The sequence below is a fragment of the Schistocerca piceifrons genome, chromosome 1 (genome assembly GCF_021461385.2).
Source record: "Schistocerca piceifrons isolate TAMUIC-IGC-003096 chromosome 1, iqSchPice1.1, whole genome shotgun sequence".
Lineage (NCBI taxonomy): Eukaryota > Metazoa > Arthropoda > Insecta > Orthoptera > Acrididae > Schistocerca > Schistocerca piceifrons.
Window position 1 is genome coordinate 738,345,490 of NC_060138.1, and position 20,628 is coordinate 738,366,117.

Sequence of the window (20,628 nt, forward strand, 5' to 3'; positions counted from 1 at the left end):
CGGCGGAATACCACTGTGGGAGGGGTGGAAAGGAAAGTGGGCAGGACATTTCTCATTTAAGGCACGACGAGAGGTAATCGAAACCCTGACGGAGAATGTAAGTCAGTTGCTCCAGTCCTGGGTGGTACTGAGTTACAATGGGAATGCTCCTCTGTGGCCGGATGTAGGAGGTTGTGGGAGACTGGAAAGATAAGGTATGGGAGAATAATTACAGTCAGTGAAGGCTTCAGTGAGACCCTCAGTATATTTCGAGAGGGATTGCTCGTCACTGCAGATGCGATGACCACAGGTGGCTAGGCTATACGGAAGGGACTTCTTGGTATGGAATGGGTGGCAGCTGTCGAAGTGGAGGAATTGCTGGTGTTTAGTAGGTTTGATATGATCGGAGGTACTGATGTAGCCATCTTCGAGGTGGATGTCAACGTCTAGGAAGGTGGCTTGTTGGGTTGAGTTGAACCAGGAGAAGCAAATGGGGGAGAAGTTGTTGAGGTTCTGGAGGGATGTGGATAGGGTGTCCTCACCTTCGATCCCGATAGGAATGAAGTCATCAGTGAATCTGAACCAAGTGAGGGGTTTAGGATTCTGGGTGTTTAGGAAGAATTCCTCAAGATGGCCCATGAATAGGTTGGCATAGGATGGTGCCTTGCGGGTGGCCATAGCCGTACCCCAGATTTGTTTGTAGGTAATGCCTTCAAAGGAGAAGTAATTGTGGGTGAGGATGTAGTTGGTCATGGCAACTAGGAAGGAGATTGTTGGTTCAGAATCCATAATTGGGCATTTGGAAAGGTAGTGTTCAATAGCGGTAAAGCCACTGGCATTAGGAATGATAGTGTATAGGGAGGTGGCATCAATAGTGACGAGCATCAATAGTGACGAGCAGGGCACCATGTGGTAAAGGGACAGGAACTGTGGAGAGTCAGTGAAGGAAATTGTTAGTATCTTTTATATAGGAAGTTAGGTCCTGGGTAATAGGTTGAAGGTGTTGGTCTACGAGAGCTGCGATTCTCTCAGTGGGGGCACAGTAACCGGCCACAATGGGGCATTCCGGGTGGTTAGGTTTATGGACTTTAGGAAACATGTAGAAGGTAGGAGTGTGTGGAATGGTAGGGGTAAGTAGAGAGATGGACTCTGGGGAGAGGTTCTGGGATGGGCCTAAGGATTTGAATAGTGACTGCAGATCCTGCTGGATTATTGGAATGGGGTCACCATGGCAAGGTTTGTAGGTGGAAGTATCTGACAGCTGACAGAGTCCTTCCACCAGGTAATCTTTGCGGTTGAGAACAACAGTGGTGGACTGCGGTGTGTTGCATTTGCATGAGTGTCTGTGTGTGTATGTGTGTCTATTGTTGGCAAAGGTCATTGGCCGAAAGCTTTAAGTGTGAAAATCTTTTTTTGTGCGTATCTGCGACCCAGCATCTCCGTTATATGATGAGTGGCAACTTTCCTTCTTGCAATATTGTTACGTTCCATCCTGGATTTTCCATTGTTTGGTTCTATAAATGTAGATTGGCCTTTCTTCAGTCTATCAACTAAGATAAGTCCAGGGTCAGAATTGCCGTGCTTGTTCCTATATCTCTCTCCCGAATCCAAACTGATGTTCCCTGATCTTGGCCTCTACCTGTTTTTGTATTCTTCCGTAAATAATTTGTGGTAGTATTTTGCAACCATGACTGATGAAACAGTTGGTTTGCTAATATTAACGCCTGGCTTGTTTGGAATTGGAATTATTAGACTCTTCTTGAGGTCTTGTTTTTCGGCTATCTCGTATTGGTTGGGTAACGCATGGACTAGTTTTATCATGGCTGGCCCTTCAAACAATCTCATTAATTCTGAGGGAATTTCTTCTACTCCAGGTGTGATGCTTTGACTTAGGTCTTTTAGTGTTCTCCAAGTTTCTTCCCCCAGTTTCATATCTCCCATCGCATCTTCATTTACATGCTTTTTCTTTTCTGTAATATTGTCTTAAAGTCTCTTTCTGCTATATAGCCCTTTGCAAGGGTTCCAACAGTTATGCAAGGTTTCCAACAGTCTTGAAGTGAATTTTGTGTATGTCAGTTGGAACCTTTGCTATTGTCAGATGTTCTTCATGTAATGCAACTTCTACCACAAAGTAAAAAGTTCCATTAGCAGAACAAAGTTTGGATTTATTTTCCAGTTTACAACGTAAATGTTTATAGAATTTAAATGCTTGACTTACAAAATAAGAGTTCTGACTTGACTGTCTCCTTTTTGTCTAATAACATTCACACAGAGAACTTCTTAAACTGCTGTGAAGCCCAAGCCATGGAACTTCACCATGGAGGGGCTTCACAGTGCTGCAGACTCTGAGGAATTGCTGATGATGAAGTTAGCACTTCAAATGGAAGTGTTTCGTTGCCTCACAACACTCCGGAAGTGCCTCAAACATAAAATAACCCACAAACAAACCCAGAATCATAATGATACCTTACATAATATTACCTGAATCTATCTGAACATTCTGTATTTCAAATTATTCATGATTATTCAACTATACCTATAGCCAAGGGTATAGCTGGTTTACCCATACGTCCATAGTTTATTAAACATAGCTGTAGCCTCACACCTTCTATATATTTCGTCCAACATTCAGTCTTCCTTTGTTTGCTTAGTACTAGCTTACAACATGAGCTCTTGATATTCATGTAGCTACTTCTCTTTTCTCCAAAAGTTTCTTTAATTTTCTTAAAGGCAGCATCTATCTACCCCTAGTCATGCGTGCTTCTACAGCTTTGCATTTCTCCTCAAGCCATTCCTGTTTTACCTTTTTCAGTTACTCCTAATCTCCTTCTTTGTGTGTGTATCCTATTTTGCCTAATTCATTTTATTCATTTTTATATTTCAGCTTTCATCAGTTAAATTCAAAATCTTGTGTGTTATAAAATGATTTTTACTGAATCTTATTTGTTGGCTATTTTATAGTCAGTTGCCTTCACCATTTCATCTTTCAAAGCTACCCAGTCATCTTCTATTGTATTTCTTGCCCGTTTCAGTCAATAGTTGCCTAATGCTTCCTTTGAAGCTCTCAACAATCACTAGTTCTTTCAACTTGTCCAGGCTCTTTCATTTGCTACCTTCAGTTTTGATCTGGAGTTCATAACCAATAAATTATGAGCATAATCCACATCTGATCATGGAAATACTTTGACGTTTTAAATCTGGTATCGAAATCTGAAACTTTCGTGCCTCCATCCTGCTTCCATGTATATAATCTTCTTTCATGATTCTCACACCAACTGTTGTCAATAATGAAGTTGTGCTCTGTGCAAAATTTACCAGGTGACTTGCCCAGTTATTCCCTTTCCTACTGTCATATTCCAATCACTTATCAAAATTAAATTTTCATCTCTGTAAGAAACTGAATAATTTCTTTAATCTCATTATATGTTTTTTCAATCTGTTCATCATCTGCACCTCTTTTACTACTGCGATGAGCCTTGGATATGATGATGTATTATGATTGATGAATTTTTCATAAGGTATTATGAAGAAAAGCAGTTGATTAAAATTGGCAGCACATGAAATAATTTGATCTTAGTTTGGTTTTTAGTATCTCATACTTGTGACATTTTAATTTTACAGAATGAAATATCAGCCAAAGACGTTATCATGGCAAATCGTGTGAATAAAAAGAGCAGGAAAAGAGAGAAACAACTTAAGAAAGTAAAGCAGCTGATTGTGGTAAGTTTGGGTTTTCTGTTATTTGGTAACTCTGGATTGATGTTTTAAGTTATTTGGAAGCCGTATGAATGTATTGAATTTCTGTGTTATGTAATTATGTGGCTCAAAATATTTCTTGCAGAAGAGTAAAAAGAAGAAAGGTGCTGTGCCTGCATTTAATTTCTCAGCTCTGCATCTAGTACATGATCCCCAAGGTTTGTATAGGATAATCCTTTTTTCTCAAAAAAATATTCATTTTGTAGTATTGCTTAGAATTAAACTTTGCAGACATCCACTGCATTAATTGTTGTAAGTAGTTGTTATGGATATCAATCATTTTCTTAACTTAGTTCATTTATTTGATTCTGCATAACTGTCCCATGAAACGTGTAGGTGTTGAGTGGGGAGAGAAGTGAGAGATATGTATAGACTTCCTTACACCCTCTGTGCGATCCAAAGCTTTGAGTGACTTAGCCTTCCACGCTGCATCTAATGACCAAAACAATTTGGCTGTATGTCGTGGTAAATATCTGTAAAAAATTAACTCTACTAATTTCCAGTTAGTGAAGGCGCATTTAATTTCAGTGTCTGTATTTCACATTACTCAAATCGATTTTGTGAAGACACTTCCTTTTTCTTACATGCTTCAATATACCATTTACAGCCATAATACTCCCTCATGGTAGAAGAGTCTATGAAAACAGGAGAAAGTGCAGTGATCTGTTTTGTAATTCTGTCAGAACATATTGCTAATAGATTAAATTTTTCTGTTTTCAGATTTTGCAGAGAAACTTTTCCGGCAAATAGAGACAACCAATGAAAGGTTTGAGGTAAAACTTATGACACTTGATGTAATATCAAGACTAATAGGACTGCACCAACTGTTCCTTTTCAATTTTTATCCATATATTCAGAGGTTTATGCAACCTCACCAAAGGGGTTAGTCTGTTAAAACGCATTTTATACAAATTAACTTTCATTTCTGCATAGACGTTTACCTTCCATTGTTGTTACAGAGGTGACGAAGATGCTACAGTTTGCTGCACAAGCTTCGCATGAGTTAGTGCCTCCTGATGTAAGTATATGAATTGATGAAGGATCAACAAGATAACTTGTAAAATGTACATCTCAGAAATCACAGTACTTCAGTTGTGTTGAGGTTTTTGTTCATAACTAATGTTAAATGGGCATACACGAGTTAAAACTTGTAGGCTATAATGGCAAATGAAGATGAAAGACCATACTTGCTAAGAGGTTGTTGTGCTATGATTTTGTGGTTAATAGCATCAAGTAGGTACCTTTGTATCATCATCTAGTTGAACCTTGGACATAAAAGTTTTCTAAGTATGGTACCGTGTCATATTGTAGTTTTATACAATATGACGCAATACCATACCCAGAAAACTTTTATGTCGACTAACTGGCTGAGGAAGCGTACGCAATTATATTAGATGGATGCTGTTTATTACTCAACATAAAATGACAAAAAAGAAGAAAAACACGTAAAATGAAAACAGAAATTTGAGTGAAGGTTAACTTATCTGCAGTTGTTCTTGTGGATTGTATTTTAATATAACCTTGCAGGTATTAAAAATGTATTCAGTACTGTCATTCATGTAGCCACTGGTAACAGGTTTCAGCCTTTCTTACTTCTTTCCTTTTTCTCTATTAGCTGTGTAAACTTGTATTCACTCTTTAAGTTTGATTTTAGAATCAGCCTTATTGTAGTGTTAGTTGCAGCAGACAGCATTTAAACTTTTCATTTGTTTACCTCCTTTTTTATTCATTCGTAGCAGTTCATTGTTAAATTTCACTAATTTATATAATTACAGGGTCCTTAAACAATAATCTCTCTCTCTCTCTCTCTCTCTCTCTCTCTCTCTCTCTCTCTCTCTCTCGCTCCCTCACTCTCTCCCCCTCTCACTCCCACTCCCTCACTCTCTGCCCCCTCACTTCTTCCAAGTTTTTCCATAAAAATAAGGGTAAGCAACTACTCAACTGACTGAGATATCACCATAACAGTACCAAGAATTTCACTTTCAAGCAATTGCTCTTTTTTTCTAATTTAAGGACACTCACCAAAGCAGACAGTGCATCTGCTGCTGATTCAGAGAGGTGTGTTCCACTGTAGAATTTTCTTTATCATAAGATTAATTATTTTGTGTACTAGCAGATATCTCAAAAACCAATATGAGGGTCATTCAATAAATAATGCACTTAAAAAAATTACGTACTGGTGTTCTACAAAAATATGGAAACACCAAAAACTCAACACTTCACCATACTTAATACAGTACAGGAAATCCGCTGACATTCAAATCAGTGTCCAGTCATCTTAGAATGGTTAAATACAGATCCTGTATGGTTTCCAAGAGAAAATAGTGGCGAGTTCAGGTAGTGATGATGGAGCTGGATAGCAATCACAAACTTTTCTCTCCAAAGTAAACCACGGAGGCTTGATAACATTGTGATCCAATGACTGTGGTGGCTAGGGAGATGCGACAATTCATTCTCTTGCTCTCAAAACCAGTTCTCGATGGTGCAAGCTGTGTGGCCAAGGGGTCCTGTCATCTTGGAACACAGTATCACGATTGGGAAACAAACATTATACCATTAGATGGATCAGATTTGCCAAAATGGTCACACAATCCTTGACAGTAATGCCACCTTGCAGAGCAACCATGGGGTCCGTGCAATACCACAACATGGCTGCTTAAATCATCACCGAACCTCTGCCATGTTTCACTCTTGAAATGTAAACTCAGTGAAAAGTTGGAAACAGTGCGAAACGTGACTCATCCAACCAAATAACATTCTTCCTTTGCTCCGTAGGCCAGGTTTTATTGCTTCAGCCCATGTTTTCCTGTTATGGGCATTTGCATAACTGATGTGTGTGGTTTTGGATTCCCAGCTTGCTCTGCAATTCCCAGATTATTGAGCTCCCTTCATATTGTTTAGGTACTGGCAGGGTTCTTTTGCAAAATTCAGTTCTGCACTGACTTTTGCAGCTGTTGTCTTCTTTTTATCTCCCACAGTTCTTTTCAATGACTGTCTGTCACTATCACTCCAAGCACTCTTTCATCCACATTGTCACTTAGCAGGTGATGTTTTTCTGTTTCACCTGTATGCGGTATAAATCTTCGATATTATGCATCCTGAAACATCAAACACTTCAGCTACCTTGATTACAGAAGTATCCTCCATACAAGCACCAACAATTGCCTACAATCAAATTCACTTAGCTCCAACACAGTACACTCACAACTACACAGAATGCTGACCATGAAACATAACCAAACCTCCAGAAAGGAACGTATCAGTGCTGACTTCAAGGGAAATAACAGCATTGTGGTGACCAAAGTGGATAAGGAAAATGCTACGGTTGTTACAAACTCCATGGAACTATTGGCTTATCCTGTGTACCACAAATTAAAAAGTGATCATAGAAAAGAAACTTTCAAAAATTGATAAGTCCAGAATGGATAGCTCTGTTACTAAGAATTAAATGCCTCCAATAGCTGTCTCACCCGGAATATATGGTCTTCCAGGGATACACTTGGAATTCTGCCCACTGAAACTTTAAGTGAATGGAATTCTCTCTTTTTCTCCAACTTATCTTTTGCCAGGTCTTATTGGGAAAACTGAGACATATAGTTGCTTAAACAAATATTTTTGTTAAAGATTCAAAACATTTTTTGTAAATCTGCAAGTGACATTCTTACAAGCTTCGATGTGAAAACTTTATTGAGTAACATCCCAGTTGTAGATACATTAGGGATCAATAAGGAGGAGGTGTCATCTTTGAGGAATTGACACTCTTACAAAATTTTGGGCAGAAAAAATGCAGATAAGTGAAAACTGACATGTAATATTATGAGATTGTACCATATTTCATAAAACTGCAGGCAGTATATTCTCTCGTGCATGATACATAAATTGATGTACCATAATTGATTCAGGTGAGTTAGCATCATCATAGACAATGTAGCAAGTGAATGTAGTATTATTTTGATATTGGACTTTATTTTACTGTATTTTACTGAACCCTAGTAATTCTTTCTAATGTGTTAAATGACAAGTGCTCTGTGTCTTTTCAGGTCTTAGAACCAGTTCTTAAGACAGTGGTGAACAATTTTGTCACAGAAAGGAATTCAAGTGATGTAATGGCTATAGGGTAAGTACTTTAAAACACCTGTACCAAAATTTTTATTTCAGGTAGCATAAGAAAAACAGATTTATGAATATATCTGACACTCAGAAATTACCATTACAACTAACTAAAATTTCACAACTTACCACAGTATAGTGGAATCTTGTTAGCACATTTTTGAAGTTCCACATATTTTTAATATCATTAGCAGGAAAATCTGCTACTGGAAAATACCTAATTTGCTAACGATTCAGTTTTTTCGTTGGCAAAAATGTGGAATTAAGGATTCCATATTTGAGGTAATATGCGGTCTCTTAATGCCTTGCTTCCTGATGTGCTATCTCAATAAATTGTGATTCAAAACGTGCCTTTTGGAGAACATGTTCAGAATATCACAACCAGAAACTCTCAGAATTATTATTATACAAGAACCAAAAATGTGTTAAATAAGGCAACATTGGTTAAAACCAGTGTGTCAGACACATACACTTCTGCTATCAGCCAATTGGAATGCAGGAAAGTCATGGGAGATCAAGAGCTTAGCCTCTAGGATTACTCGTGTAACAACTGATAAATTGTTACATTAATTGCCTGTTCATTTTACAGATAGAATCTTAACCTCTTTGCATGACAACTACAACACACTGAGTGAAAATGTAAACAACTGTAGTGCGTGTAAAATAAGTTGTGACTTTTGACAGTTCAGCAAGGAGTGAGTGGAGGGAAGCATAGTTGCCAGTGTGTGTAGCGCACACCAGCAAGTGATCGCAGCATAATGCCAGTCCTAGACGGCACAGAACCTGGCAGGCTCGCTTGACTGCATGAACAGCAAGTTGGCTCATCCATGATCTTTCTAAAATGATTTTAAAGAAATTCTTTGGTAATAAACTCTCATTCTCACACATCCAATAGTTTTAAGTCATCAGCTTCATGACGAACCACCTATCATTTCATTAATGGTCATAGTTATTGCAATATTTCAGTAGTAGGTAAATTACTTCAAGAAGTTCTTAGTTTGCAGTGAAAAATAAGTGTCACTATGAATTTGTGTTTGATGCATGTTAGGTTTCATGTTGCTGTGTATCAAATGTTGATAATATCAATATAATAGAAGGAAACATTCCACGTGGGAAAAATTATATATAAAAACAAAGATGAGGTGACTGTGCCTGTGTCCATACATGCGAATGGACAGTTTATTGCAGACAGTGTTTGTTGGTAATGAGGATCACCCTGTGGCCAGACATGCTTTGGTGCACAGCCAGCACATCTTGGCACAGTGTTACACTGTCCGGGTTATCTGGATACTTCCCACCAACACCAACCTATCCGAACTCCGGAGATGGGAACTTGCCCTTCAGTATATCCTCTCTTCTCGTCATCCGCCAGGTCTCAATCTCCGCTAATTTCAAGTTGCCGCCACCCATACCTCACCTGTCTTTCAACAACTTCTTTGCCTCTACACTTCTGCCTCGACTGACATCTCTGCCCAAACTCTTTGTCTTTAAATATGTCTGCTTGTGTCTGTATGTGTGGATGGATATGTGCGTGTGTGCGAGTGTATACCTGTCCTTTTTTCCCCCTAAGGTAAGTCTTTCCGCTCCCGGGATTGGAATGACTCCTTACCCTCTCCCTTAAAACCCACTTCCTTTCGTCTTCCCCTCTCCTTCCCTCTTTCCTGATGAGGCAACAGTTTGTTGCGAAAGCTTGAATTTTGTGTGTATGTTTGTGTTTGTTTGTGTGTCTATCGACCTGCCAGCGCTTTTGTTCGGTAAGTCACCTCATCTTTGTTTTTATATATAAAAATGTTGATAATATATTGAATTACACTTTACACTTGCCAGGATATCGCTGTCTGTTTCCAACCTTGTGGAAATGGAATGTACATAAAGTGCTCCGACACGAAGTCATGTGTCAGTGAAAAAAACTTCAATGAAATATTCATAAATTCTTCGTATCTCATAAATGTTTTGAAATATCAAAACGAGATTTTGGTAAATGCTAGTGATTATGAGACTGTTTTGCCACATAATTAGTATCCAGCATTTTCACATCTACAGCATTATTCAAGTGACCACATATCTTTTCAATCAAATAACGTAATTATTGAGTGCAATGGTGAAACAAGAACTGCTGTGGTTTTTGTAACAATATAAGTGAAGATGTTACACGTTTATTTTTATACTGAGAATTTGCTGTTTCAAAAACTATTAACCTTACTTATACTCATTTGTTAGTTTAATAATACACTATTTCAAGATCTGTCACAATTTCAACTGCATTACAGTGTTAGTGAGATGAATATTTCTAAACTCTTCTGTGTTTTAACAAGAGAAGCAAATTTTAATGTGGCAACAGGAGAAGTTACATATTCCTTCAAACTTGTGACAGTCCTCCATGAATCAATGTCCCCACAACTACCTTCTTTGTATTATGACTGACAATACCAGTCCTGTGGTGTAACATTTGCAGTGGCTTCTTTCATCAGTATTTGAATCTCAGTGAATATAAACTTCTTGCTGTTTTTAGCCACATTACTTTTCACCTAGGCCAATATACTCGTCGGATTTAAATGAGTATTATACAGATGAAACCTGATTAAACAACGTCCTTTACTGTCAGCCAGTTCAACAACATGGTAGCGTGAAGATTTGGTAGTACAACACTAAAATTTTCCATTAACTTCGCCTTATACATGGTAGGTTAAACTTCATCTCGTGGAACATTTCTTTGCACCCAGAGCAAAATATCTGCTTTCGTTTACTACATTGTTGGAGCTTTATGCATCACAACGGAGTTGTACGGCATTTTGCCCATTACTGTTGTCGGATTCCAAGGAATGTTTTGTAGCAGAATGTTATCTTCCCAGCTGGTGAACGTGTTCTTGGAAGACATTTTTATTGCAAATCTTGTATTCAGATGTACTACAATTCATTAATGCAATGTCAACACAAAACACTTGTTCACAATACCTGACAACTACAGAACATTTCAACGCCAGAAAATACGACTTTGCTATGAGAGCTGACAAATGTTGATGCATCTAATGCGTGACACCAAATGGTACTGTTTACTCATGGTGTGGCAACAGGGGCGCATTACCAGCCAAATCACTGGCAGCATGGTAGGGAAAGCCGGCTGGCCATTGGTGTTAGGTGGGCAACAGCGTCACATCCCCCTCCAGTCAGCCAAACGTCAAAAGTTGCAACTAATTTTAAATGCACTATAAACAGTATACATCAGTGCACTGTGGCAATTTCACAAAGCTCAGCAAAGAACTGAATAACATCAGTCATCAGTACTGAGAATGTTTTTGGGACCATCAGTAATGCTTCATCAATATGTCTAGTATTGACAATACCTCAATAATCACCTGCTTTATGGATGTATATGTTGTGTTTATCTGTACATTATAATTCTATGTACTTTTCTATGTGGCATATAATTCGTACCTGCAGATAGGTTAATCAAACTAAAATAAAATCTGTATAATTTTAGCTTCAAGAGGCAGCAGCTGTCAAAGGTGTATTACAACCACAATGTAAAAGTTTTGTCTCAATGCTTTATTAACTGGATTCTATGAAACTATTGCATTAGAATGAATTTGTGGAAGACGGATTGAATTACTTAAAATTATGCTCTAATTTGACACAATATTAGGAGGCAAGATTCTCATTTTACATAAAATGAATTATAATTTCACAGTGGAAATTTGGTTTAAAATGCTACATTAACCTATTTTGCAATAACTCTCTAAGGTGATTATTTGAATATTAGAACACTACTGCAACACATTTCCCTAAATTAGAATAGTAAAAAACTTCAACAGAAGTTATCACTCTTTAATGTGACATAACCTGTAAATCTGACTACAGCAATGCAAAACATTGGATAATTGTCATTGCAAGTCAGTTAAAAATAAAATAAAAATAACTGAAATTGCAATTTTTGTTACAAATCTTAATACAAACAAATATCATTCATTTAGTGCCTATCTGTTTGTGAACCATTACTAGTAACTGAATACAGGATGTCAGTTCACCAAACTATCAGTATGTCAGTTGTACAGCTTAGCGTCTCTACACTATAATACAGTAAAATACGGTACATAGTCCTGTCTTCACAGAGGTTTGAGAAACGTAATAATTGTTGACTGTTTCTTTTGTTCTAATTTTAATATTGTATTGTTTATCTTAGCTAATACATTCATCACTTCTTTGTTGACTTAATGCTTAACTGTGTCCATTGCTTCAGTAGATTTTGATATTGTATGATGGGGCAAAGGTTCTGGTTCATCCTCTTCTCCGCTTTCTTCTTCTTTCTCTGCCATCTGTTCCTTCAAGACTTCATCAGTTGTCTTGGACTGACAGCTGGTAACACCATCATCGTATTCAACATAAGCATTGCTTTCTTCTTGCTCCATTATTTGCTGCTTCTGCCCAGCTGCAGTTTCTTTGTTGTGTGATGTGATGTCTTCTGTAAGTATCTAATGAAAGCCAGCCATCTTGAAGCATTCTAAGATTACGCTTTCTTGCATGGAATTGCAGGCACTTCTTAGAAGCATAGTGACTGAGATTGTTACCTTCCTCATTCTAGTATGAAGAATCTTCCTGTAATTTTGTAATGCCTTGGTTGAGTGGCTAAAAGTGCTTCTACAGTTGGGAGGAAAAACAACATTCACAGTATGTATATACTATATATCTCGGGCATGTGCTACATCCTGGACAATAAACCCTGATGATGTTGAGTGCCCCACAAATCAACCAACTGGCCAATAAACAGGATGATTTTCCTTTTCCTAACACTCAACTTTGCCTGCCAAGCATGCAAGAATTGTTTAAATATAGGTTTTGTTACCCATGCTTTCACATTAAATGTGTATTTACTTGGAAATGTCCACACATTTTTAATGCATTGTGGGCTCTTCAGTTTTCGAATTATTGGTGGTACCAACTTTTCTGTTCTCCTTTCACTACAACATAATAAGACAGTTAGCCTCTCTGTACTACGTACTATACTGTCAAAGTTTTGTCAGGCAAAAAGTTAAAAAAAAGCAAGTCTATTTCATTTGCATTAAATCATTTTTTGGGGCTGAACCTTTTTGTAATTGATGGAAGACTATTTTTCCATGACTGAATAGTCTCAATGTTTGTGCTTCCAACCATTTCTGGAACACATTTATGCACCAAATTATGCCAGTTCTTGAACCTTTTGATCCAGCCATTGGATACTATGAGCTTTATGAGCCCCTACCTTTTATGCCAAATATATTGTTTTAGCCCAAACCACTGTACCGTTAAATGAAATATCAAAGTACGAGGTGTTTTTATCCACTTCAATAGAATGTTTTCCAGTTCTGGAAACTGACTGTTGTGCACTTGTTTTTGTTTGCCATTTCCTCTATTCAGATATGCTGCTTCAACTATTTTTTGTTTGCTCGTTATTGTATTTAATGTTGATGGAGGACAGCTTAATTTTCCTGCAATATCAACACACTACATACGTGAATTTTTGTCCACTTCCTAAATAACATTCCACTGTTAATGGTTTATTCACTGCCTCATTGTCTTGTGAATGACTTATTGGTACACCATTTGACATTAAAAAAATCTTGCAGTGAAAGTCAGTCAGGCATTAAAGATGTTAGATGCTAATAAATATTCGATTTATCATTTGGCTACTACAACTTTGCCCTTGAGTCCAGTCAGTACTTTTTGGTTGAAGTTGGAATTCATTGGAGCTACTACCAATCTATATGAACTACTGCTGTGCTTCATTTCCACCATAACAAATGTTCTAATATAGTAACAAAATTAATCAATTTTCCCTTCTCATCCCATCCGGTAAGTGTCCCCTGACTCAGGGTTCTAGCTGACTTTTCTGAACTCTACCATTTTTCTTAAACCTTACCAGTTCTTTTCCTTCACCCCTCTTCCTTCCCCTTTAACCCCACTGCTGGAAGAAGGCACCACTGGCTTCAAAAGCTTGCATATGTAATACCTTTTATATGTGTGTTCTGCCACCGCTTGGTGAGTAGATTTTTTTATCTATCCAATAGCAAACAATTTGTACAATATGCATAGTTGCCAACACTGAACAACACTGTCTCCTTGCATGTTTACTCACCTTGCAGCCGAAAAGTGTCCTGTTCCTACCTAACAGGGTAAAACTCATGTAGGGACTTCTTGTAACACAACCTCATTTCACTGTCAGGCCACATGGAGTGCTTAGAGTTCATCAATCTGTCATCTCAGTTTCATATTGGATAGTTTAAAGTCTTCCATATTTGAATTGGCTTTGTTCAAAAAAGAAGCTGGTTTCTTAGAATTCTATTTTAGATTACAGCTTTATGTGTGTTGTGCACCCTTTGAATTGCGTTGTGGATATGTTGCTCATATTAAGCTTAAGTTTTGCTCACTTCCACAGTAGTGGGAGGAGTAAATGATTCATTATTTGTTTTTCTTTCATATAAAACAGAAGCTGGGTTCATCACATAGTGTTCTGTGGACATTTATTCATGTGTACTATTTCATGCCTGATCTGCTTGATTTAAATGTCTTGCATCTTACTTTATTTTTGTTCACATCCGTTTTTCATACTTTCTTGCATTTGGTGAAGAAATCAATTGTAGTGACTTCTGACAGAATTGGCATTCAACTTTATTACATCTTGTCATGCAATGAGCATATATTTCTGCTTTGAATGGTGTTGCTTCTTGCCAGTGATTATCCTTTTTCGTATCAGAGACAAAGTATGTAGTCAGGTACTACAAGGGCTATTCAGAAAGTAGGGAACATTTTGGCATTAAAAAAAAAAAACTAAGCACAAGATATAGAATTTATTATATACATCTGAAAGAGCGACTGACATACTACTTTTCCACACAGTCACCAAACACACTGAGGCACGTATCATAGCGGTGGACAAGATTTGAAATACAGCGCTGCGTTGCAAGCCAGTTCTTCATCTTGGGAAACCAGGGGAAGTCGCTTGGTGCGAGATCGGGGCTGTAGGGCGGATGAGGGAAAATTTCCCATTTGAATGAATTAATGAGTTCTTTAGTGCGGTTTGCCATGTGAGGTTGGGCATTGTCATGCAAAAACAAGGCTTTGGACGTCAGATTTCCTCGGCGTTTGTTTTGAACTGCTCTTCTAAAGCTGTGCAAAGTTTGACAGTACTGTGCAGAATTTATGGTTGCTCCACGTTCGAGAAAATCAATTAGGAGCACACTTTGCCAATCCCAGATCACTGTCGCTATCAACTTCCTTGCTGACAAGGTTTGCAAACATTTTCTTGGTTTTTGGGGGGACCTTGTGTGCCTCCACTCCATGGGCTGTAATTTTGTCTCACAATTGACGTGTTTCACCCATGTCTCATCACTGGTTATGATTCGATCCAGTAAAGAATCACCATGTTTGTGGTAGGCCCCCAGAAATGTCAATGTTGCCTCTATTCGCTGTTCTTTATGGTGCTCTGTAAGCATTTGGGCACCCATCGTGCACAAAATTTGTGGTAGCCTAGCTTTTGAGTTACTGTTTCAAACAACAAAGTCCATGAAACTTGTGGAAAAGAAAGCAAAAGCTCCGTTATTGAGAAGTGACGGTTTTCACGAATTGTTTCATCAACTTTAGTGGCAAGATCGTCAGTCACAATACTTGGGCGTCCACTCTTCTCTTCATCATGAATGTTGGTTCGGCCATTTTTAAAGGAAATGCACCATTTCGGGATGGAAAAATCACTCATTACGTTGTTTCCGTACACTTCGCAAAGTTCACGATTAATTTCTATAGGTTTTAGGTTTCTTGCCAACAAAAACCATATCACAGACTGCACCTCACAACTGGCGGGATTTTCAATTGCAGCGCACATTTCAAATTCGAATATCGAAAAAACCAAATGCGCTGAGACGTTCCCATTGTCACAGATGGATGCCGACTGAGCTGCTGAGCATGCACATACCAAAAATATACGCGATCAGCGCATGCCTAGTGGCGTCAGACGGAAACGTTTCCTACTTTCTGGATAGCCCTCGTATTATACTGCAAAAATATTATACATTTGTGTGCATATTTGTACATGATATGGCTTAGTATAGAGTAAAAGCACTTCCACTGCACTGAATGTTATTGCACTTAAGATATTCAGGCTATACAGAATTCACTAATGGATCCAATGATGAAAGTGTTAGTGTGTTTATTATTTGCTTCTAAATTTTCATTGGAGTGGGAGGATGGTTGCAGTACATTGATTTCTACTAACATGTATTGTTTATAGTATCTGTTAATAAAGTGTGAACATATTTGTGTAGTTATTGGTGCATTTTTAGCATTTGCAAAGAAAACTGCCTTAGTCACCAAGACAAGTGGCAGACAAACCATTCAACACTGAAATACACACTCATTCCATGACCAGATGTAATAAAGTTGAATACCAGTTCTTCAAAAACTGCTAACATGGTGTTCTCCATTAAAAGTGAGGATGTACTGAAAATGGGTATACTTCACAGTGATTTAAACTGAGCAGTTCACACACAGATTCAAAAGCAGAAACAAATGCACATGAGCCTGCAGGACACCATGCAATGAAACAAGCTTTTGTTTTATATGAAACTAAAACAAAAAAGGAATCTGTTAATCCACACAATGTAATGGACGAATGCAAAAATAAAGCATAGTATGAGCAGCATATTCACAATGCAGTTCAGAGAGTGCAAGACACACAAGAAGTCATAATCAGGAACACAATGTGATAAACCCAGTGTGTGTCGTGTCATATGATTTTTAGATTCTGGCATGTGCTATGGTGCAATTATTTCGATGTGATAATGGCCACATAATCAAAACTGCAATATTAGGTTTTACAAAGAAATAATCTTACAGTCAAAAGGCAACCATGATGATTACAAAATTTTACATGACTGTGAACGTGAGCTACGAGAAGTTAATCTGCGTTTTAGATTTCTTGAATAAATTACTCTGCAAAGTCACAAGAACCTTTTGGTTTCCAGACACGCACTTTACTACTGGGCTACGAGGCCCATCCATAAATTATAAATGAAGAACATTGTTATCTAAATTGCATATTTTGATTGAAAATAAGTGTTTTCATACTATATTTTCTTATACCAAAGTTCAGTGCCAGACATGAAATTAAATTTCATATTACATTGGAATGTTCTGGTTGGAATACAAGAAATGAAGGTAGATACTCACCATATACTTGAGAGATTGACAGGCACAGGCACTAGACTGAAAACATAGCTGAGTTCTAAGGTCCTTCTTCCATAACATGGGTCTTGCACTGCTTATTTTTTGGTGTTCTGTGTTTTCACCCTCCCAGAACTCTTAAATGGCAAAAGTTTCAATGGTCAAACATCCATTTTGGAAGTCCTAGTCTCAACTGCATTAAATGCATCTAACCACCTTGTTTTTACATTGTCCCTCCCTGATTAGGGCATTCAAATTTGTTGGTATTGTTACTGTTTGACCACTGCAACTTGTGCCACTGAGAGTTGTTTAGATTAGATTAGATTTGATTTACTTTCATTCCAATTGATCCATAATGAGGAGGTCCTCCAGGATGTGGAACATTTCAGAAAAACAATAATACATGACAAATATTTACAACTGAAACAAACTAGCTAATGTACCTTCCACAGGTCCCAAGTGGAATGATCGTCTTTTTTTTTTATTGAACACTGTATGAAAGAATCATTTTACAAACAATAATGCACTGAATTTAAAATAAAAAAGGTTATTTTGTTTATGAGGTAATAAACATGTAATAGAACTACTACAATACTTATTTACAATGAACACATTACTGCACTGAAATGGTGCAGAAGTTAGATTGTACTCTCTCTCTCTCTCTCTCTCTCTCTCTCTCTCTCTCTCTCTCTCTCACACACACACACACACACACACACACACACACTCATTTACAATTAACACAGTACTGCACTGAAATGGTGCAGAAGTTAGAAGGAGTTGGCCACCAGTAAATCTGTCAGGCTTCTCTTAAACTGATTTTCATTGGTTGTTAAGCTTTTTATGGCTGCTGGCAAGTTATTGGAAATGTGCGTTCCTGAATAATGCACATGTTTTTGTACAAGAGTAAGTGACTTTAAATCCCTGTGAAGATTATTCTTATTTCTAGTATTGATTCCATGAATTGAGCTGTTGGTTTGAAAAAGTGAAATATTTTTAATGACAAATTTCATTAAGGAATAAATATATTGGGAAGCAGTAGTTAGTATTCCTAGTTCCCTAAAGAGGCCTCTGCAGGATGTTCTTGAGTTCACACCACATATAACTCTTACTGCACGTTTTTGTGCCCGGAAAACTTTAGCTTGGCTTGATGAATTACCCCAAAAAATAATCCCATATGACATTATGGAATGAAAGTAAGTATAGTATGCCAGCTTTTTCATTTTTATATCCCCTATGTCTGACACAATTCGCATTGCAAATAGAGATTTGTTAAGACGCTTCAGTAGTTCTGTGGTGTGGTCCTCCCAGTTGAATTTATTATCAAGCTGTAATCCCAAGAATTTAACACTGTCCACATCTTCTATCTGTTTGTCATCGTGTGTTAGGAATATGCTCGTGGGACACCCCTTACAAGTTCTGAACTGCATGTAGTGTGTTTTTTCAAAGTTTAGTGACAAAGAATTGGCTAGGAACCAGTGATTAATGTCCACAAATATTTTATTAGCTGATCTTTCTAAGACTACACTTGATTTGCTATTTATTGCAATGTTTGTATCATAGGCAAACAACACGAACTTGGCATCTGGTAGTGTTACTGATGAAAGGTCATTGATATACACAAGAAAAAGTAGGGGCCCTAAAATGGAACCGTGTGGGCCCCCACATGTAATTAGTTCCCAGTTGGACGATGCCTGATAGCTTAATACATGCCTCTTTGCTAATAACACCCTTTGTTTCCTGCCAGAGATATAAGATTTGAACCATTTTGCAGCACTTCCTGTTACACCATAATATTCTAATTTACTTAAAAGGATATTGTGATTTACACAGTCAAATGCCTTTGACAGATCACAAAATATACCAGTTGCCTGCATTTTTTTGTGTAATGAATTAATCACATTTTCACTGTAAGTGTAGGTAGCCTTCTCAATATCAGAACCCTTTAGAAATCTGAACTGCAACTTTAACAGTATGTTATTTGAGATAAGGTGGTTATAAAGCCGATTGTACATTACTTATTCTAAAATTTTTGAGAATGCTGGCAAAAGTGAAATTGGGCGGAAATTTGATGCTATTTCTTTATCTCCCTTCTTAAACAGTGGCTTAACTTCAGCATATTGTGGGAGTTGTGAAAGCACAGAACAGCAGCACTCTTAATGGCCTGGCAGCGAACTTTGAATATGAGGAAATATGTCATGAAGATCTGTATTTTTAATCAAAATGCGCAATTTAGGTGAGAATATTTTTCATTTATATTTTACCGGTGGACCTCGTACCACAGTAGGAAGTGTGTGTATGGAAATCTAAACATTCTTATGACCTTGCGAAGTAATTAATTCAAGAAACCTCAATCAATAACTAAGATTAACTACTCATAACTGTGATTCACAGTCAGGTAAAATTTTGTAAATGGCATCATGGTTGCCTTTTGACTTTACATACTATGTGGGAAAATGCAGTAACGAGGGATATACTAAAGAGAGTTTGCCTGTGTCCCATGGTGGAGGGGGAGAGATCACTTTGAAGTACAAGCAGTTTTTCTGAGAGAATATTTTTTTTTTTTTTTTCACTCTCTTATATCTCGTTAAATTAAATACTTAATCTTATCAGTTCTTTTAGATTTCAGGTAGACAGTAATGGGAAATTGGCAGTATCATCATGTTTGTATTGAGCATTCAAGCTAATTGAGGGTCATAGTAATGCAATGCTGGTCTAATTTTTGGAAAGACTGGTGTAGCCATTGATTTGGGTTTTCTGTGACAAATCTTAAATACAGGTGGATAAGAATGAGATATCGTGTGCTCGCCCACTGACTGATTTCTTGATGATTATAAAGTCTTTCATTCACTGAACAATAGAAACTGAAATGAACTGTGCTTTGATACATGGCCTCAGTCTGATTGTTTTCTAGTACTGATTCCTCTCAGAGGGGACAAAATTTCTGCTGTCATAAGCAGAGTTTAATTCATGTGAATGATTTTTGATTTTTAAATTATGAGTATGAACAGCCCGACCTGAAACTCTATGCTTGGCAAGTAGGTAACAAAAAAAAAAAAAAAAGAACTGGCCCCTCACCAATGATACCAACATAACAGGACTTTCCTAAAAATACTAGGGTGTTTGAAGGTGGCAAAGATATTGACATTTGTAGAAAGGAGGAGGAATGAACTGTGTGATTGTCTTTAAATATGTCTGCTTGTGTCTGTATGTGTGGATGGATATGTGCGTGTGCGTGTGTGCGAGTGTATACCTGTCCTTTTTTCCCCCTAAGGTAAGTCTTTCCGCTCCCGGGATTGGAATGACTCCTTACCCTCTCCCTTAAAACCCACTTCCTTTCGTCTTCCCCTCTCCTTCCCTCTTTCCTGATGAGGCAACAGTTTGTTGCGAAAGCTTGAATTTTGTGTGTATGTTTGTGTTTGTTTGTGTGTCTATCGACCTGCCAGCGCTTTTGTTCGGTAAGTCACCTCATCTTTGGTTTTATATATAATGAAATTATAATTCACTTATGAATATAGAAAAATCTTTGCTGAAAGCAAATTGAAGATGAAATAAAAGCTGCCATTGCAAGAAGATATTAATTGTATCAGATAA

At 37.6% G+C, this 20,628-nt stretch overlaps 1 protein-coding gene across 2 annotated transcripts in view; it reads left to right on the top strand.

The window, feature by feature from the left end:
• The window catches only part of LOC124711620 (protein SDA1 homolog), a 186,200-nt gene that overhangs the window by 97,766 nt on the left and 67,806 nt on the right, over positions 1 to 20,628 (top strand). For both annotated transcript variants that reach the window (XM_047241799.1, XM_047241791.1), the window contains exons 9-13: positions 3,601 to 3,699; positions 3,821 to 3,893; positions 4,456 to 4,617; positions 4,695 to 4,753; positions 7,776 to 7,852. In XM_047241799.1, coding sequence (XP_047097755.1) covers positions 3,601 to 3,699; positions 3,821 to 3,893; positions 4,456 to 4,617; positions 4,695 to 4,753; positions 7,776 to 7,852 — 470 coding nt within the window. The remainder of the gene's footprint in view (positions 1 to 3,600; positions 3,700 to 3,820; positions 3,894 to 4,455; positions 4,618 to 4,694; positions 4,754 to 7,775; positions 7,853 to 20,628) is intronic.